The 21,715-nt window shown below is 38.9% G+C and overlaps 1 protein-coding gene across 2 annotated transcripts; it reads right to left on the bottom strand.

Moving 5' to 3' along the window:
* Positions 1-3,876: 3,876 nt before the first annotated feature.
* FBXO15 (F-box protein 15) lies at positions 3,877-21,637 on the bottom strand. 2 transcript variants are annotated; one of them, XM_020801800.3, is made up of 10 exons: positions 21,321-21,633; positions 19,681-19,800; positions 18,393-18,497; positions 15,471-15,713; positions 14,916-15,122; positions 12,501-12,630; positions 10,810-10,889; positions 8,174-8,319; positions 6,020-6,144; positions 3,877-4,310 (listed from the first exon to the last, which is right to left on the bottom strand). In XM_020801800.3, the coding sequence occupies exons 1-10, from the start codon at positions 21,443-21,445 to the stop codon at positions 4,041-4,043; spliced, it is 1,551 nt and encodes a 516-aa protein (XP_020657459.3). In that variant the 5' UTR covers positions 21,446-21,633; the 3' UTR covers positions 3,877-4,040. The 2 variants fall into 2 exon arrangements, with proteins under 2 accessions (XP_020657459.3, XP_020657460.3); XM_020801801.3 differs by lacking the exon at positions 18,393-18,497 and having other exon boundaries at positions 21,321-21,637.
* Positions 21,638-21,715: the final 78 nt, after the last annotated feature.

The following is a 21,715-nucleotide window of genomic DNA, read 5'->3' as shown; positions in this document are numbered from 1 at the left end:
ATGACTTTCATAAGAGATGAGCATGCTTGCAATAGCCTCCTGGGATTCCTTACCATAATATTTCTTGTTTGCAGGCAGGATGCAGCAGAAACCAGCTTGTATTATGTAACCCACATTTATTCAGTGATCAAAAACCTGAGTTTTAAGACTAGAATTAAGGCTCTGTTGACTCAAGCTCTACAAAGCTAAAGCAAAGATGTACTATAATCAGGAATAATGTTAGATCATCATCATCATTTTAGAACTGGAGGGGACCCTACGGATCATCAAGTCCAGCCCCTGTCAAAGAGGCACAGTAGAAATTGAACTCACAGCATCTGGCTCCACAGCCAGAGCCCTGATCTCACCATTTATGCTTGCTTACAATGTACACCTCTAAGCAACTCCTGATACCAATTCCATTTTACTCAGTTCATTTTCAACACCTATTTGTTACAACGAAACCGTGCTTTGCAATAAAGGCACAGTTTAGAATGCAAACCATGGAGCAAGCTTCCAAACATTCAGACATGGGTGGGCAAAAGTGCGCTTCCAAAGATGCTGATGGACTGCATCTCCTACAACAGTGGTAATTTCAAAAGTGATAGGGAGGCACAAAAAGAAAGGGTCTGTCATTTTGTCCACATACTGCCCTCTTTCTGTTTTAGAGTATCTTTACCACACAATATTCTCTTTTCTAGGGGGGCTCTGGAAGGTAGATTGTCTTTTCAGACATTACATGAAACTATGATTTCCAATTCTGGTTTGCTAGCTAATCATAATGCATGGTATCTGAAGTACGTAACTGGCATAAATCAAGCACTCTGTTGATTGAACCTTCCCTTGCAGAACTCATCCTTCCTATTATTACTGCTCCTGCTACTTCTTTCTTGATCAAGTATTTTTCTATAATACATTCTTTTCTTGAACAAAATTTATCACAACACAGCTAATGAAAACAAACTCATGATAGCATGTACATGTGTTTCAACATTTCAAAATCTCAATGGCCAGTATCCTATTTCAAGTCTCAGATTGAGAATAGCTCTAGGATACTAGCCAATGTGTTGGGTTTACACATTAGTACTAATTTGCTGGAAATAAATATTGTTCAAATTTAAAGCATTTGTAATAAAGATTAAATATGTATGGATCAATGCTTGGCTTTTTAAATCCTTTTTTTCCTTGCCTCCAGTTCATTGAAAAATCTGTAACACATTGTGCTTTAATGTGACTATTAGGAAAAATCCCCCACATCTTATGTATTAGAGTGGAGCTGGAGTGACTGATTTAAACCACAGCAATCAAGTGAGTGGTTTAAAACAAGATTTAAAATCAGCAAGAAAAAGGTCAGGCTGAATTACTGATTAAAACACATTTCTAATTGACACTCCCTTGTACATTTCTTCATCAGTGGTGCATATGCAGTCAATAAACCATGTTAATATACAGCTGAACAAAGTGCTGTGTGAACTGTTCTATGCTCACAAAACATCTATCATATTGCAAGATTTAAAACAAATATAAGGGAACATCTAACATATTACCATTTAGAATATTGCTAATAACCAGTAGCTATAACAGTGTGTGAGAATAAGCATGGGAATAAAGTAACCTACTTGCTGAATAACCTTTTTCTGGTGATACTTTTCTTTTTTCCTCCATTTGGCATAACTCTCACACCCCAAAAACACAAACCAGTAAACACAAATGAAGTACCATAGGTACTGATTCATAGGTCTGATAGTTAGTGAGTAGGTTAGAGCAATCCTATTAGGTAAACATTAAGTGCATATATCTGGTAAATAAATACAGTATTGATATTTGAGTGTGAAGAAACTGAGAAAATGGGAAGCATGGAACATAGAATTCACTTAATGGAAGCTTCGGTGCTTCTTTGCAAGTGCTGGAAAAGTTGACTTAGAAGGCAGAGGTCAGCATGTGCCCAAAACAAAAAGACAATTCACACGTTCAGTTGACCTCCTGTTAATGAATGTTTAAAGAAGGAATGAAAGGGAGCTTAAAACTTCCCTATTTATCTCTATCAAGAGTGCATATCATAGCAGCACCAAATAAGTTCTAAAGCTTCCCCTTTAACTCTTGACTTCAAATGTCAGTGCACTTCCTTCCCTGGAGCCATGCAAATTCTGCTTATGGGAAAGGAAGAAATTGCTTTTGTCTTAGAGGGGGCTGCTGGTCAGCCCCCTTCTCCTCAAAGACATCAGTAATGTCCTTGTATTCCAAGCGTATCATGGGACTATCTGTTGACCCTGCTGCAGCTAAGGTAGCCGGTGGACCCAGATGTGGTCACAGGTCCCGGAAACACAACTCCCCTTGTGCTCAGTCCATTAGGGGGTTATGTGTTCGGAGCCAGAATGAGCGGGAAATGAGGCATGCATGCAATGTTGAACTGTAGTTGCTCCTGATGGTGTTGGACCTGGAGAATGATCAGATGGGTTTCCTGGGTCACTGGGCTGCAGCGGAGGAGACACCCGTCTATGGACTCAACTAGGGTCTGGATCTCTTTATCCTGTATGGGGATCTGGTGCTATTTCATGAAGGCCATGTCAATGAAACAGCGGTCGGCTCCAGAATCGACCATGGCGTAAATAAACAGCCAGTGTCCATCAGGCAAGCAAAGTTTCACTAGTACAAAGAATGGACCCGGGATGTTAACATAGGGTTCAGGGGACCCAGCTAAGTGCCCCACGTCTGGGGGTCCACTCAGACATGGGGCAAATCTTTTACTGACCGTGGTAGGTAGAGTGGAGCCGGTGTTACGCTGCTTAACCAAGCAGCTGGAAGCGAAGTGTCCTGCTCCCCCACAGTACAGGCAGAGATTCTGGGAGCGGCATTGTGTTTTTTCCTCAGGGGTAAGACATGGCCGAGCAGCCCCTAACTGCATAGACTCAGAATCCTCTTGTCTAGTGTTGGTGGGCATCAGGCGTGGCTGCGAGGAACGGGACCCGCCCTGTGCTAGGCATCGGCTCTCCAGGCGGCCATCAATGCAAAGGCATAGAGTGATTAATTCTTGCAGCGTATTGGGTAGATCTACACGTGTCAGCTCATCTAGGATCCCATCAGCCAACCCTTCCATATATTGGTCCATGAGAGCTGCCTTGTTCCAGAGCAATTCTTGAGCTCCCGGGACCAGGTCGTCCATTCATGCATCTTGTTGTGGTGCTGGTCCCGCTTTTTCTTCTAATAGCACCCCGAGTTCCACTCTCTTCCTGCTCAGCTGGCTACTCTAGGCAGGGGGTGGGAGGACAAGTCTTCCTGCATGGCTGTTGAGTGGCCAGCCAAGCCGGAAAAGAGCAGAGCTCCGGACACCACTGGACGGACGAGTGGGACTGGCACCGCAGCAAGACACGTGAGTGGGTGGTACGGTCCCAGGAGCAGACCCTCATTAGGTTCAGCTGTGCCAGGGATATTCGTATTCAAATATGAATATCCCCATCTCTACTTGGCATCCTTTTTCCTGCTCACACCACTGACATGATATTGTACAGCAATATCAGGCCATTTCCTGGCATTCTGAATTGTGGATCCCAAAGCACAATATCCCACATCCATAAACCAGAAAGAGTTTTTTAAGAATGAATTTAAAAACAAAACGCCTCTGGAATAAATATAAAGTTCACAATTAGTTTGCAAGAAACATTTCATCAACAATGGTTAAACCATGTGGCTTCAAGCAGAATATCCTGTTGAGCAGACATCAGCCATCTTAGCTGCTGTCCTAAATTTTAGCAGCACTGAAATGTTTTTTATACAGTAGGTCTGTCCACTGAAAAAATATCCGCAGAAACAGCTTCAAAATGTGGGGAAATCACCCAAATACACAAGGATGTTGTTCCTTTACTTTTGGAAGACTAAATGTATGCAGTGACAAATGTATCCCAGAGACAAAAAATAATTTATTTTACATTATACCTTCCAAAATTAAGCCTTGTTCCCAACACAAAGTTGACAGAAGAAATTCTGTAAAATATGAATTATGAGACACAAAAAATATCAAATAACTGAAAAAAAATCTCACAGTATCTCTCAAGAAAGTAAATTCAATAGTTTGTGCCAAACCAACTATTAACTTTGCGAGTGCTTAAATAAAGGACCAGATTAACGACATAGTATTCATTTGTTTCTTCCATCCACACCAGCTCCATGTGTACTTTTCCAGTAGAATCTACATATTTCACAACATAACTTGGTCCTAAATACTGGTATAAGACAGATGGTTTGGCAGAAAGTATCATGTAGACTGGAGCACTAACACACCAAAATGGTTTTTGTGAATAATCCAGAACGGTGACATCCATGATGAAACAGTTCTATAGAATACAAAAAAAAAAGAGGAAAAGAAAAAAATGCAATGAGAAAAAGCAATATCTCTACTATGTTCCACAGGCACTTACAATGATTAATATTTTAAGGGGATGCCTCCAAAATTCTCTCTACAACTTTAAAGTTGCCTTCATTGTCAAAGAATGACAAATAATACCAGGTGTATGTATGTATGTATGTATGTATGTATGTATGTATGTATGTATGTATGTATGTATGTATGTATGTATGTATGTATGTATGTATGTATGTATGTATGTATGTATGTATGTTTGTATGTTTGTATGTTTGTATGTTTGTATGGACGCATGCATGCATGCATGCATGCATGCATGCATGCATGCATGTGTATACACATACACAGTTTCCACCAAAATAAGACCTTATACACACACACACCCCTACCTAACCTGAAATAAGGCCTAGTATGATTTTTCCGGATGCTTGTAATATAAGCCCTACCCCAAAAATAAACCCTAGTTAAGTGAAACCCCGCCCTCCACCATTGTGCAGCAACCAGAAGATGACATGACTGTATTTGAATAAATGTAGATTGTTGTCCATGAAAAAAATAAAACATCCCCTGAAAATAAGCCCTACTGCATTTTTGGAGCAAAAATTAATATAAAACTCTGTCTTATTTTTGCGGAAACACACGCCCATGTGTGTATGTTTTTACAGCATCAAATCAAGCAAAAACCATCAACAGGCCAAATTCCCCATTTAGCAGATCTTCAGAGGACACACAAAGTATTTGTTTTCTTTTTTTTCTTTTTTGCAAAAACTAGACAAAATCCTACCATAGTTGCTGAATGCTGTGATAGGCATTGGTATTGGCTAATTTTGATAATTTTCAGTGGCAAATGCAGACTACACATTCCAATATGCTTTAAACAGTATACTAGACTTGATGGCTCCATTCTCCCCATATTAATAAAGATTTTCTCAGTGGTTACTCCCAGGCCCAGGAAGTTTATCCCCAAGATACCTTATCCTTCAAACAACAGGCAAAAACTTTAAAATTTAGGCTGACTTCTAGCAAACTACCCACTTGATAGAGGAGAGGCTTTCTACCAGGCAGGGTGTTGTGTACCAATGCATTTTAAATTGGCCAAAGTCCTCTTGCATAACTTTTGGAAGCAAACTGCTCCAAGAGAAGAAATCACCATAGACATTATCAGATACGTGCCAAGTCAGACAATGACAGTTTAACTAGGTTAGAGGACGTGAGACATTGTGTTTTTAATGTAATCATATGTTAACATTTGCACTTGTTTGGTGTTTTAGTTGTATCTTTTATATAACCTTACTGTGAGCCACCTTGAGTCACATTTTGGAGAGAAAGGCAAGTTATAAAACCAATGAATAAAAAGGTGTAATAACACCAATCACCCTTTAAAGAGATAAATTCAGAAAACTCTTCTACTCCCCCAAGAAAGGTTATCCATTTTACCAAAACTTAAGCATTCATTCATTCATTTAGTGTCATTTGTAGACTGCCTTTCTCTCAATGAGGAGACTCATAATAGGTAATATATAAGGAGATAATATGTGTTCAACAGCTGTATGTATATACACTCACATTGTTCTCATATGCAGAAACTGTATTTGAACCTAAGAAATGTCAGTCCATAAATATTTTTAAAATGGAAAGGCAATCAAGATTGCATTAAATTATAAAAGAAATAAAGGTTACCTTAACATTGCCTTCAAATGCATCAACTCTCCAAGACAACCCAACGTTTCCAACAAGAGGTAGGTGTTGGGCATTATTTTTGTAACTTATCACTGAAAGCCTCAGGTATCCATTTCTAATGTAATCTGTAACAAATGAGATATAAAAGACACAGAACCTCAGAGACAATAAAGTCTATAGCATTTTGAATATTTCATTCTCTTATGAGTAATTATCCACTGACCAGTATTTTCAAAGAAACATGAAATGAAGAGCAATTCTCAAAGAGAATAAAGAAGAGAAATTCAAGTTGTGTATGATTCTGTAACAGTTAAGATGATGGTAATGAGCAAGCATGAAATATTACTAAGGCTTCATGGATGCACAAGTGGAGCCTGCAAAAAATTGCTGGAATGCACAATATTCCAATTTATTGTTTCAGCTAGCCAGTTCCTTTTTTTCTTGTTGCCACAGGCTATAAAGTAATCTCCAACTTTTGGAGACCCTATGAATGAAAGCTTTCCAAAATGTCCTATTCTCAACATCCATGCTCAGCTCTTGTAAACTCAAGCCTATGGTTCCTTTAGGGAGTAAATCCCTCTCATATTTACTCTTTCTCTTTTCCTGCTGCCTTCAACCTCTCCCAGCATTATTGTCTTTTCCAGAGAATCTTGCCATTTCATGATGTGCCCAAAGTATGAAAGCTTTAATTTTGTCATTTTATATACCAGGTAATATATAAATATTCCTATTAAATATATCAATAAAATAAAATTTTCCCTCCAGAGATAATTCAGGCTTAATTTGTTTTAGGATTGTTTGTCTATTTCTGGCAGTCAGGGTATCCACAAAGCTCTTCTACAGCACCATATTTCAAACAAACTAAATTTTCATCTGTCAGCTTTCTTTACTATCCAGTTTTCACACTCACACATGGTGATTGGAAATACAAAAATGTGGATAGCCTTCATCTTGGTCTCCAGTGACATATTCTTATACTTGATTATCTTTTCTAGTTTCTTCATAGCTGCCCTTTCCAGTCTCAGTCTTCTGATTTCTTGGCTGCAGTTTCCATTTGAACCAAGATATTAAAAAATCCTTAAGAATTTCAGTTTTTGGTGATTTTTTGTTTTCTCATTGAAATGCATTGGACGGACAGTTCAATAGAGTTCAATGAGGGAAAAACAAAAAATCACCAAAAATTAACAACGACTCAGAACAACACCAAATTAAGTTTTCATAGGTTTCAGGAGGTGGGCTAACGATTGCAAGCATTTAAAACAGGCTTCAAACAGTTTAAGACACTTTTACAGGAGCGAAAAGGGAGATCGGAAAGGGCTCTTTGATCTCCGTTTCCCTTTTAAAGCTCTTTCCGATCTCCCTTTTCGCTCCTGTAAAAGTGTCTTAAACTGTTTGAAGCCTGTTTTAAATGCTTGCAATCGTTAGCCCACCTCCTGAACCCTATGCAACCTTAATTTGGTGTTGTTCTGAGTCGTCGTTAATTTCTGGTGATTTTATTTATTCTCCATTGAAAGCCTTTGAACGGACCATTAAAAGGCTTTCAATGGAGAATTTTAAAAATCACCAAAAATTAACAACGACTCAGAACAACACCAAATTAAGTTTGCATAGGGTTCAGGAGGTGGGCTAACGATTGCAAGCATTTAAAACATGTTTCTAACAGTTTAAGACACTTTTACAGGAGCGAAAAAGGGACATCGTTAAGTAAAATTCCCCCATAGAGAACATCGTTAAACGATGGGGGAAATTCCTCAAAGAAACCCATCGCTGTATGAATTCATCGTTGTATGAAGCAATCGTTGTGCGAGGCACCACTGTACCTTGATTTGCTATTAGCTTGCAAAAATACCACCCTTCTCCATAAAAGGCTCCCACATTAGGTAGCAACCGGAACCACTCGAGGCGAACTACTCAATAAATGCAAGGGGCTAGAATCTTAGTTCCCAAGTTACTTTCTTACACCCTGGAACAGAGAACTCCACACAACAGTGTTTCTCTGCACTGAAATATAGTCTACTTGTAAAAATGCCATATTTTATTTCCTACACTTTTCTTCAATATTAAGATTCATATCACTTATGTTTATACACTTAGAAATGAAATATTAAGGACAGGCCTAGAAGAACCACTTTAAATATGTAATCTAAGTACTACCTTTTGTACAAAACAAACTACGAAATGTGCTACACATGTATGTATTTCCACTGCTGTACAGATCAATGTGTAGCTGATAGCCATGCATGCCATATTCTGGGTCAACATCATCCAAGATGGCTTTATCTTGGGCTTCAGGATGCTTCCTGAAATAAAATGGATAGTGAGGAACATACTGTGGTGTACAAAGTCAGCTAAGTAACTAACATGTTTAATAGCGGGGGGCTGGCAGGATCTGCATATGTTTTGGCAGCTTGCTACAATGCCCACACTTTTCAGTTCAGGTTTTTTTAAATCTAGTCTTTAGAAATCACCAAATTTCAACCATCAGTTTATATATCTAGATGCATACCCACACACACACATACACATATGCATATACAATTAGTCTGGATGTTTCCAGCCTTTTAAAAAAAGGATATCTCCCAATTATATCTGTAAAATGTTATGCTTTGAAAAAGCTATCAGCTAACCATATCAAGAAAGGAAGCAGGGTAGATGTGTTTTAAATCAAATTGATTAAACTCATGATTTATATAATGATTTAAATCACTACTCAGGAACACCTGATTTAATCAGATAATCCCCCCTCTACCCGAAGTTGACATATATGCATATTTTACACAGCTCAAAGACATAGGTTTAATTTTAGCAGGTCCATTCTGTCCATATCATTTTGAAACATTTTGAGACCGTATTTATTTTTAACCAAAATTGTAAACAGCCAGTAAATAGATTTGTCATTCAGGGGCATTGTTGATTTCTCAGCAAATTTGGCTCTCCAAAACAAAAGAGTGTATTTTGAACTACACAGTACTAGAGAAAAGAAACATGTACATATGCAACACACCAGTTCAAACTTTAAACAACGTTAAGACCTATAACTGCAAACCAATCTATACCTTGAAAACATTAAAAAGCAGGCATTTTTTGATCTCACTGAATACAGTGAGCAATTCAATCCTTATCTAAGCGGGGGGGAATGTGTTGAGCGACTCTCAGGCGTTTTCTGACCATGTGTGAATTCCAATATAGCAGAAGTGTTAGGGTCTGACACTTTCTATTTGCTAAATCCACTGAGATTTCTCATGCCCGCCTAAATGGGATCAACCTACTAATAGCCAAAATATGCTGTTCCTGCTTTTGGTATCATGGCTCACTGAAACGTCTCAATACATTACCTTGGCTGGGTCATAAAAGCATCCCAGTCAGAAAATGGACTAGGTTTATTAGGACAATTGTGTCCCAGCTGTTTTGTGCTCATAGAAAGAAAGAAACAACATGGCAAATAGTTGAAATACGAATTTTTTTTTATTAGTTTTCAAGTGAGAGACTATTGTTAAACTGTTTACCTTGTAGGTGTAGTTCTATGTGAGGAATCAGAATTACTCCACAAAACTACTGAAAGCAACCCTGGAAAATTTAATAGGGTCCCTGCATAATTCTATGACCAGGAAGTATGACCAGGAAATGTTCAGTCGAACCACCTACACTATGTAACTGTGCATGAATGGTTTTGCTTTTTTCCTCCCTTGTTTAAGGAGTTATTTAGTACTTCCCTGTACAAGGAGAAGTTGGGCTGCTACAGCAATGATTCTGGTCTTTGTGATGGCAAACCTGGGAATCCAGCATTACCATGCTGGCAGAGAATTGTGCTCTAGCAGCACTTGATAAGATCCCGGTTTTTGGTTCTACTTTCACAAGCCATTCCACAAGTCACTGAATCATTAATTATACTTTCATTGGCCTTTATACTGCAGAAGAATTAGCACACATAGGGCACACTAACAGGTCTATGTGAACGGAACCTTGGCCAATCCACTTGTTAACAGGGCAGCAATATGACCGGCTGTAGGTAGAGGAGGGGACTAGAGGGCTGGAGTAAGGAAAGAGAGAGCGGCCTGGAAGTTTTGAGGGAAAAAATAAAATAAAATATATAGGTTATGATGAAAAAGAAGACTATAGAATTGAGCAAATGTTAAAGCTAGGGGAAAAGATATGGAACCTGTGGTTATGAATTACTTTAATTGGTTGTTGTAGCTGAAGAAAACGGGAGCTCAAATTTGTTCCCAGTTTAATGTTCCTATGTAATTAAAAGTTATTACTTTCGCTCTTTAGTCACCGGGTCTGGCAGCAGTAGGAAGAACATTAGTTATACCTGCTCCACAGTTACCACAGATTACAGGCCCACACAGAGCCCATCTGACATGATGGAGCAGATTTAGATTCAGCAAATCGAAAGTTGGCTCCTCTATGCCCATAGACTGTTCCATTTTGTGGGCTTCCCCTTACAGCTACCAGCAACCACCTGCCTGGGTATAAGAGAAGCACTTTTCATAACAAAGCAACCTGCCCCACAGCATTAATCTTTTCCATGAGAAGAGGGTCAGCAAAGAGACACCAAAACACAATCTTAATCCCCACATACACCAATATTATGGGTGAGACTGCACCCTGGAGTTATCATAAAAACCTAACTATCTCTGCAGTGCTTTGCAAACCAGCTACTAGAAATGCTGTCCAACATAATTCACATTCATGTTTTGAAAGATCCAAAATTCTACGCTCTTCTGAAATTCAGTTATTAAAACTCTGAAGTACTCCACTCCCCTTAGCTTTCATACATCAGCACTTACACTGTAGCAGTGCCAAGGGTGCTTCTTTCAATAAGTTGATGGTGATGAAGACTTGCCATAATGAAAGCAATTCCATTTTTCTGAAAAAGTTAATTATACAGAATATATATTTCAGTCCAATGTACTTAATTTTCCCTTAATTTTTTTATAAGCAAAGCCCATTTAAGCCCACATAAAGGCTCTTTCTTCCTGTTCCAAAATTATAACAAATTACTATTCACTTGCATTTTGATAGATTTTCAGGGGACTGCTCCCATGAAACTTTGAAATCAAGTCGCAGAACCAAGAAAGCCTCAAATGATCATCCAGGAGACAGCAAGTCTGTGCATGGGGAGGGAGGAATGTTGACTCCCAACATCGGCATGGGCACAAAGGAGCTAAACTTTCTCACGACTGTATCTTTTCTTGTCTCACAATTGTATCTTGTTGTTGTTCTTTTAAGTTATAAATGGGAAATGTGCAGCTAAAGAACTACGGAAGTTTATTTTATTATTTTACTTTAACATTTTCCCCCAAAACCTTGGTTCTTCTGTTAAAGAAATACGTTTAGGGGCAGGATATCAGAAGCAAATGCCACTTGATTCCTTTACTCAAGATGGCAATATGACTTAAATAACTTTAAAATGCAAAACTCCACTTGCTTAGAATGTGCTTTTTTATAAGGGGAAGAAAATAGGTTTTCTTCCTTCTTATAAAAAATGTGCAATAAGTTCAGTATAGCTGAGAAGAATGAAAAGAAGTGAGATGTTTATTGCACACTTCATAATTGAAGTCATATACATGGCCATTCATTTATTTTTATTTATTTATTTACTTACTTATTTCATTTATATTTCTCCCCGTTAATGCAAGCACTACTCTGGACAGTTTACAGGTTAAAACTTAAAGCCCAGAAGATCCCATTAAATCCAAGGATAAAATTACAGAGAGGCAGATCTGTATATTATTTGAAGGTTTTTTAAAAAGCAGACTACCATTTATGTCTAATTCTTGTACACAATTCTTCCAAGCAAATGTTAGTGTTATCCCACAGCTGTAAGACAGAAGGGTAAGCAGCTCAGCTGAGCACCATTCAGAAAACAGCTAATCTGCTGAGACTGATCACCTGGCTTGAAATCAGAATATCTGCCTTACATCCTTTCCTATTTGTAGAAGGAAATCACTCACTCACTCAGAAGGAGACCAATGAAATGGGAGGAAGTATTAAATTAACCACATTAGATTAACCAGCTAAGGTTAACTTGAGAAAGTCCTAAGTGTTTACATATATTTGCTACGCCAGCTTCTAAAATCATAGAGGTTTTGTCAAACACATATTAATCTCATCATCTCACTGTGCATCTGTATCTTTAAAACTGCGAGAACTACTGGTTAGGTTGGGTGAGACAGAGAAAATCATTCCCCCTGCAATTCCATTTTAGCTTGGAACATACTAAATCTCTATAATCCGACACAGTAAAGAAAACAGAAAAGAAATCTGAGCCAAAAATGAAAGTCAAATGAGCCACTATAAAAAAAGATTAATCAAAACATTAACAACTAGTTAGTCTGAGGTACTTCATTAGAACCATTTATGTAACTATTTTAACTATGTTGAATCCCTTGATTTTTTCTTGCATAAAAATTAAAAGTTTGAATATAACATAACAACCACAAATGACCACAAGATTTTACTGAGCAAATTTACTTACTTTCCAAAGTCCCACCAGAAGTCCTTGATCAAAGCGGTAAAGCTGAACAAATGGATCACAACCAATCATGTTTGCCTTTTCACTCAGATTAGCCAGATCATATTCGGAAATTAAGGAACGCCTCCAAGGCCTTTCAGAGGACATTAAGTTAGTTAAACAAATAATAGATACAGTTGAAATGTTACAGTTACTTTTAATCTCTCAACAAACAATGAGTAGCAACATGGTAAGCTAAAAGCAGAATAATTTAGTTGGTTTCATTTATAAACTGCCTTTCTCCCCATAAGAGGACTCAAGGTGGCTTAAAAACAAGTAAAACGTTATGTTTTCCTCAGAATCAATTATAAACACAACAGTATTTAAAAAAACACAATTTTTAAAAACTTATGAATTGATCAATGTACTCTTTATTCACTTCCCTTACCAGTGTTAAATAAAACAACAACAAAAGTCAATAGCTGTGTTTCTAATTTCCTGAAGTGTGGGCAATAAGTGTAGATGAGACAAGAGCCCTTTTCTACAAGCATGTGTACAGTGGTGCCTCGACTTACGAATGTTCCGACTTACGCCATTTCAAGCTACGACCAGCTCCGGCCGCAAAATTTTGCTTTGACTTGTGGCCGGAGCTTTGAGTTACAACCAAAAAAGGCAGGGGGAAAAGGCGGGGAATTCAAATTGCTAACCATTGGCAGGCAAAGAGGCTGCTTCTTTGTAGCTCTTTCGCCCCAGCAGTTACAGTGAGTGTGATAGGAGGAGGCTTCGGACTGCCTGGTGCTGCTTTCTGCTCCTGAGTAAGTACATTTACAGGGTTTTGCAGGGTGGGTTTGGGCTGGGAGGGTTATGTTTCTGTGCTGTGATATTTTTTGTGTTTGTTTTTTAAGCCCCAGTGCCTTCTGATGGGGCCTGCTATGTAGTTTATTTTTGGTTATTATTTTTTGTTTGTCTTTTAAGCCCCAGCGCCTTCCGATGGAGCTTGCTCTCTCTCTCTCTCTCTCTCTCTCTCTCTGTGTGTGTGTGTGTGTGTGTGTGTGTGTGTGTGTGTGTGTGTGTGTGTGTTTAAGCCCCAATGCCTTCCGATGGGGCTTGCTGTGTGATTTTTTTTTATTTTGTTGTTGTTTTAAGCCCCAGCACCTTCCAATGGGGCTTGCTGTGTGGTTTATTTTTAGCTTTGTTTTTTAAAAGCCCCATCGCCTTCCGATGGGGCTTGCTGTGTGGTTGTTTGTAATTTTTTTTTTGCTGGAACGGATTAATCACATTCCAATGCATTCCTATGGGAAATGGTGATTCGACTTACGACCATTTCGAGTTACATCCATCTTCTGGAATGGATTATGGTCGTAAGTGGAGGCACCACTGCCTGAAGGAGGTGAGGCTATCAAATCCACATGCACACATACACCAGGGCTCTGGCTCACAAGGAGAGCCTCCACAAATACAGCATCCTCTTCTTTTTCAGACTGTCACTTTCATGTGTTAAAAGTGACAACAACAGATCAGCATAAATTTCTCATCACGTATGAACCACATACTCTTGCAGAATCTCTGAATAACGCAAAGAAGCCATAGGAACCAATCAGTTGCCATTGTCTCAGATCTAGATGCTACCTGACCCCACAAAAATAGTAGCTGCAGTCACTGTGCTGTGGACATCACAGGCAAATATATGCATGCATCTCTTTACCTGCTACCTTAAAATCACGGTAGATGATAATGCAGATACAACTTAGGACACACAGCTCAATATACTATTGCCCTTATTACTGTTTCATTGTCAAAGTCCAATTTATTAATTGCTACTGGTGAGTAACTAATCTGCAAACAACAATGCTGCAGTATACATTCTTGTATAATTTACGCAGAAGCTGAAATCCTGTTGCCTGTGTGGTTTAGTGGATAGAATTACGGACTAGAACTCTGGAGAACAGAAAATCCCTGCTTGGATGTGGAAACTGATTGGGGGAGTGGAACAAGTAAAATTACACCTTAAATATCTCACTTACCCTGAAAACCCTGTTAGAACCACCGTCAGTTCTGACTTGACAGCATGCAATAACAAGCTCTAGTTGTGACTTATTACATTAAGCAACAGTATTTCAGTCAAAAGCTGCTACAGTGGAACCAACTACCTCAATAGGTGGTGAGTGCTCCAACAATGGAGGCATTCAAGAGAAACTTAGACAACCACCTGGCAGGTATCCTTTGATTTGTATTCCTGCATCAATCAGGTATTGGCCTTGATGGCCTTATAGGCCCCTTCCAAATTTACTATTCTATGATTCTATGACTTGCAAGGAATGAAAAATAACTCCAGGAAATAATGGCAATAAGCATAATGAGCTCAAGCAACAGCTTCTACAGAAAGTACCAAGTACTAAGAATATAAAACTTAAATAACTGACTTTAAATTAAACTTACCCATTCTTATAAACTTTACCCTTATTCAAAAGTACTGGTGTCACTCCACATAACTGCAAAGTTGACAACATCTGTAAGCATGGCCACTTTACACTGTACCAAGATATAGTAATAGATGTCTCATTCAGAGAGATATCTGATTGATCCGTTATATGTTCCTTCCCATTTTTGTCCTTTAGTATGATCACCCATCTCAAACCAGAGAACCTGTTATTGGGAAAGCAAAAGGAGCTTTTAAACTGTCAATTTAATATACAGCATATAGAAATGTGCATCTGCAGTAACTAGCCTGTTCCAAATTTCCAACGGAAATCAATGTATATTTTCTACTTTTTTGTTGTTTTACTACCAGCAAAACCAAAGACACCAAAACAGAAAGATCACTGTAGTGCTATAAATTTATATTTTCTATTTTACAAGGTAACATTAACCAGAAGTTAGTAAAACTTAACCATAGCCATCTAACTATCTGAAGTATTTTTATTCATTAGCTGATAGAGAAAACATGCAGACTTATTTCAAAATTGTACACGTATATTTTATAATTTTGCTTACTTGATAGCTTTATCCATCTTCAGCGGAAGACCCGTATAAGTATTTATTGGCTTTAAAAGTTGGATTATGTCACTTCTAATAGCTGCTATATTTTTCAAAATATACTCTTTCTTCCAATATCCCGATTCCCTTTCTTGAGACTCTGGAGGGCTCAGAGGTGTTGTTGGTTCCTCAACAGATTTGGCTCTCCATTTTTTCCTTTTAGGCGGAAAAGTTGAAGCGTACATTTTAAACCACAAGGAACTGGAGAAAAGAAACAAACACACACATTGTTTAAAGACCTACGCATTGTTTAAAGACCTAAAGAGCTTAGGTCTTTAAACACTGTTAAGAAATATAACGGCAAATCAATCTGTAACTTGAAAACATTAAAACGCAGGATTTTTCTGAGCTCCTTAAACACCATGAGCCTTAGATAATCCTTATCTAAGCAGGTAAAAATAACATGTGCTGAGTGACTTCTCCAGCATTCTCTTACCATGTGGAAATTCTAATACAGCAGAAGTGTTAGGATCTAAATTCCATTTATATATCATTTAATTTGCTGAATTCATTTATAATTTGCATGTCCTCCTGTAGGGATCAACCTACTGATAGCCAAAATTTGCTGTTTCCCTGCATCATGGCTTACTGAAATGTCTCAATACATTATCTTGGCTGGATCACAAAAGCATCTCAATGACAAAATGGAATAGGTATCTTGGGACAATTTTTGACCCAGCAGTTTTGTGACTGCAAAAAGAAACCATTAACATGGCAAATGGCTCTTTGTGAATTTTGTAACAAAAACATGACTCTGGTATTCTGAAAGATGCCATAGGCCTGGATGTGACTTAAGATGGCTGAGTTTTTATTTAAAGTGGTGACAGAACTCTTTATTTAAAAAAAAATCCAATGGCAACACTTTCAGTGATATTAATGAAGTCAAACTGCTACAAGTTCTGCTAATTAGCAATCAACATTCAGCTTTGTGCAATTTTCTGTTCATGATGACACATCGAATCCAATTGCTGGAGGATGAATTCATTGCATTATATATTCGTGTTCTCAATTTCTTCTTCCTCTCTTTTTTTCCTAAAAAAAAAAGAGCCCCAAGAAAGATTTTGCTGCATTTATGTTGTAAGTCCAATTTTAAAAAGTTAAGAGCACAGACAACTTCAAGTCTGAAGGAAATTGGGCCTTTTGAGCATTACTTACAACATTTGCCTCTCTTGAGAACAGGATTCTACTACAGTGGTGCCTCGCTTTACGACTGCCCTGCATTATGACGAAACCACATTACGACGATCTTTTTGCGATCGCAAAACAATGGTCTGAATGGCTTTTTTTTCTTTGCGATGATGGGTTCCCTGCTTTGGGAACCAATTCTTTGCAAAACAACGATTTTCCTCCAGCTGATCGGCGGTTTCAAAATGGCCACTGGGTAAATAAAATGGCTCCCCGCTGTTTTCTGGGACGGATACCTCACAAGACAGCCACCGAAAATGGCTGCCCTATGGAGGATCTTCGCTGGACGGTGAGTTTCCAGCCCACTGGAACGCATTGAAGGGGTTTCAATGGGCTTTTTATTTTCGCATTACGATGCTTTCGTTCTACAGCGATTGCGCTGGAACAAATTAATGTCGTAATGCGAGGCACCACGGTACTTACAAAAAAATTTGGGAACCTCTACATGTTGATGGACTGGGCCTGCCCACACTGGCATATGGTATGTGGGTCACTGATGGCATGGTTTGGATTGGGGGGGAACCTTGACCGCAAGTGTTTCTACTTAGAACAATCCATCCTTCCCCTTTAAGAGCTGTGACACACCTTTCTGGCCCTGCAGTAGGGCATGCACTCTTTCTGGCATACTCATTGCCTGGAGATAGCAGCCTCTGCCATTGCGGCTGTAGTTTTCAAGGGAGGAGAAAGTGAGAGAAGAACAAAAGGAAGCGGGGCAGGGGAGGGAGAAAATGGAATGTCACTGACAAAGGAGAGAAGACCAATGTAAAAAATTTTTTCACTTCCTTTGAGCCTCCTCAAATGCACTTAATGGACAGCTGATTGGACTACAAAGAAGTCTTTTGCTGCTCACATGGGAAGACCATGCCAAATGGCACATCGTTCCTCTCCCTGACCTCAACAGACCCTTTCTACCCTAACTGGGGCCAAGATCCTCTGTGGAGATCATGTTTTATTACTCAAGTGTGATCACAAAGGGCACCCTATTCTTTCTGCCAGCCAAGTTCATTATAGCATCAAATAATGTTTAGCTCTTAGCAAACTTCATATACTGGTTTAAACGTATGCCCTCAATTTACGAACTTAATCCGTTCCGGAAGTCTGTTCGTAAATCGGAAAGTTCGTAAATTGAGCCAGCATTTTCCATAGGACAGCATTGGAAACCAATTAATCCGTTCCGGCCAAAGTCCTCCCACGCAAAAGCAAGCCGGGCGGCCAGGGAGAAATCGGCTCCCTCCTTTCACCCGATGCTGAGTCCCCTTTGCGCTGGCTGAGCTCAGCCCGGCACGAAGGGGACTCAACATCGGGTGAAAGGAGGGAGCCGATTTCTCCCTGGCCGCCCAGCTTGCTTCCGAAGCCAAAAAGGCAGGGAGAAAGGGTGGGAAGTTTGAACCTCCCGCCCTTTCTCGCTGTCTTTTTGGCTTCTGAGGTTTCAAATGGCTTCCTCCGACGTTGGAGGAAGCCTTTTGAAAGCTCCAAAGGCAGGGAGGAAGGGCAGGAAATTCAAATTTCCCGCCCTTTCTCCCTGCCTTTTGGGTTCGTAACTCAATCTGCGTTCGCAAGTAGGGTCTGCTACTTGTGATGAGTAACCTGAAACGTCGTGATGAGTAACCCGAAACGTTCGCAATTAGGGCCGTTCGCAAGTCGAGGGCCCACTGTAACTGGGGTTTTATACTCTGTTTGCCTCCTCTCTCTTACTTGTCACTGGAGAGATGATAAAAACGTTTATTGACACAGCCAGCACAAAGCAGAGATTGAGCATCCAAGTATGAGAATATCTTCAGTAGTATCTCTGAAGGCATGCTGGATAAGGAAAATGAGAAAGTCATGCACTCTTATGAACAGACTTGATAAACAATGGGTTTAATAAGGAAAGCAATGCCATCCATATGTAAAACTAAAGACATCCCCTAAAATTCCATAACTCAATTAAAAAAACCTGTCTTTGTAAAAACAAAAGAATGATCCCTAGAAGTTCAACTTCATATGGAAACATGTAATTTAGGTCATGCTTCGTATCAGAGTAAACATTTTGGTTCACAGACAAGACAAGATTGTCTTTTGGCAATTATCTGGCAGGTTGGAAAGGAAGGTAGGATATAGTACCATCAGAGAAAAGATAGGTAGGATGATATAATCATTTGAACCTGCCAAAAAATTGCCAAAAGACAATCTTGTCTTGTTTGTGAACCAAACATTTAAACTATAATTGTTCTTAGAAGACCATTATTGGAATACAACGTTAAGGCTAGAACATACACAGAAGAGGGCATGCCACTGCAGTCAACAGATTTTTCAAATATGAATAACCATCATAATAAATAAAAACATACCATTTCAATGCTGGAGATGCAGGAAGGAAAGAGGGACCTATATGCATATGTGAATGTGTGAAATAAGAAAGAATGGGCACTGGTTTTTAAAGAAATTAGAAAAATGATTGGATGCAATATTCGGATATCGCCAATTATTGCCCTCCTGAACATAATTAAGAATCATTTGAAAAAAGATCAAAAAGAGTTAGTTGTTATAACGGTTATGGTAGCAAGATATAATATTTGTAAAAAATTGGAAAGGTGACAAACAAATCAGTCTTGAAGATTGGTATAAAGAAATTTGGAGCTTAGCAATTAATGATAAGTTAACATATGACATGAAAATAAGAAGAGGAATGGTAAAGTCTAATGATTTCAAAGATGTATGGAATTTATACTTGCAGTATGTCTTTTTGAAGGGGAAAGTCCAGCAAAAGACTCAATGTATTCTTGGAGAGAAATACGACGAAAAGGGGTACAAATTGATATTATTGGTCACCTAGTCCCAAGGGTGAAGGTAGCATGGGTGGGAATAGTTCAATGTGTATTGTGTGTAGTCACCATTGAGTTTGAATTTTAGTTTTAATTTTGTTATTTGTAATTTTCCTTTTATTAATAAAAAATGAATAACCATCATTCAAATTTTACTATAAAGCAACAGGTTATTTTACCTGTCAAAGTTGACTGAAGAATTAGATTTGATAGCAGACTTCCAATGCCGACTGCGAATTTGCATCCCTTTGACTTTAGAGAGCGGCAGAGCCAAAGTAGTGGACTGTTTTGCTGAGGCACTAAAAGGGAAAAGAATAACACCATTGTATCTACTAAAGATATCCATCAAGATGATTGACCCATTGCATTGCTAAAAATTGTCTAAACATTTTTAGAGTAACATGACTGACATTCTAATGGGAGGGTAGGTGATAAAGAAGCTGTTCTCACAGAGAATCATATCTATGGTCTAACAGCAACAACATAATGATTTGATTTTAATAAGCCAGATGTCATACTTCTGGATTAGCAACTAAGAAAAAATTTCCTTATACTGTAGATGTTGGAGTTCCATCAGCAAGCAACCTCAGAAGTATAGAAAGTACAGTAATTGCAAAGAACCAAACATTAAGGCAAGAAAATAAAAGAATATGGAAGCAAGATCAGGTTGCCCTCTTTCCCATACTAGTTACTTCAAAATCTCTAGTTACCAATTTAAAACAATTGCCAATAGCTGTTAATTTGTTTCCGAAATCCAAACATGAGTGATTTTCCAAACAAGATTCCTAATTTTCAGACTTGGCCCTTTGGCCCACCTGCCCCACTAATGCTGAAAAATAAAAAGTGTAAGATAATAATAATATTAACAAGAAGAACAGTGATGGTCTAATAATGCCTCTCCTCTGCTCAAAAGACATTATGGTTTTGTCTTTTGGCTGGATATTTATTATTAATTGTCCTCCTGATTATTTTAACAGTAGTCAAATAAATTTCTTCTCTGCAAAAGTCAATTGTGGGCAAAGTTTCATTTGGTAGTTATACATATCAGACAAACCAATGCCAGAAAAGGAGGCAGGTACCCTCACACAAAGGAAACAGTTCATTGTAAAAACATAAGGCAAATGTTTTCCACCCAGCAACCCCCAAAACAGAAAGCATAATAACAATCTGAGCACAGGAAGCTAGGCTGGCCCCATTTTTGATGTCTTTTCACAAGCATGAGAATATCTTTTTCTTCAGGCAACCTTTCCCTGAGCGAGGTGTTTAAATGGCTTGTTGTACCTTACTGATCTGAATGTATTTTGATGTTGCTTATGTTTTGTTTTGGTTGTTTTTTTTCAAACGGTGTTTGATCCCTTGCAGTATTTGTATACTCATTGTTAGCTGTAATATTGTCTTTTAATGAAGTAAACAACCTTGGGTCCTCTTAAGGACAAAAGTGTAGTAAAGATAAAATAAAATACAGTTTAAAATATTCCCCTTAATAAGAGTGCAAGAAAAATGGTTTCAGTACATTCAAGCGGCTTTGATATTAAAAGTACAGAAGGAGCCAACGAGAAAGTCATGAAGTGACTTTCATTTTTTTTAAAATCGAATGAATAAATACTAAAAAATGTGGATGCACTCTGTATATATATATCGTGTTTTGAGAGCAAAGAAGGTGGTGGCATGCACTTCTTTTGGCTACAACGCCCAGAATCCCACAGCCGCTGGCTCTGGTATCCTGACAGGACGCAGTCCCGAAAAAGCAAACTCTCCTATCTCTGGCCGTGTTTCGCCCCCACCCTCCACGGAAAGGAACGCAAACGGTGCCCGTTACCTGCCCGGGACAGAGGAACTCATCGCGTCGGCGTTCTTTCCAGAGGGATGAGTTACCACAGGGCCCGGGGAACGTAAGAAGCCTAAACTGTGCTGCCTCAAAATCCAGCCGCGTCCCGTCGCCATGGTGACTGGCGTCAGTAGGTTGTTGACTGACGCGTCAGATCAAAACCATGATAAAAGCAGCAAACCGCGAGTGGGAAAGCATCCCAAGGAGTCCACAAGCTGGAACCGCCAATGTCTTGGCTTTCCCACAAGGATCGAGTCTTTGGGCTCTTTCCCTTTGTCCTTCCGTTGAGGGGCGTGGCCAGAGTGGGGGGGGAGGGGTTCTACCCCTACAAAAGGAAGTCTCCGGAGCAAAAGGGTGGAGATGCACGAGTATTGTAGGATGAGAGG

This window comes from Pogona vitticeps, chromosome 4 (genome assembly GCF_051106095.1).
Source record: "Pogona vitticeps strain Pit_001003342236 chromosome 4, PviZW2.1, whole genome shotgun sequence".
Classification (NCBI taxonomy): Eukaryota; Metazoa; Chordata; class Lepidosauria; order Squamata; family Agamidae; genus Pogona; species Pogona vitticeps.
This window is presented reverse-complemented; position numbering and strand designations above follow the sequence as displayed.

Excerpts from the sequence above, each read along its gene's own strand:
- FBXO15 (XM_020801800.3), bottom strand. The coding sequence starts at position 21,445 with ATGGCGACGGGACGCGGCTGGATTTTGAGGCAGCACAGTTTAGGCTTC. Across the intron at positions 15,714-18,392 it reads TATCATCTCTCCAGTGACAA|TTCCTTGTGGTTTAAAATGT; the intron begins GTAAGAGAGAGG and ends TCTTTTCTCCAG. Across the intron at positions 6,145-8,173 it reads TAGTTTGTTTTGTACAAAAG|ATTACATTAGAAATGGATAC; the intron begins GTAGTACTTAGA and ends CATTTGTTACAG.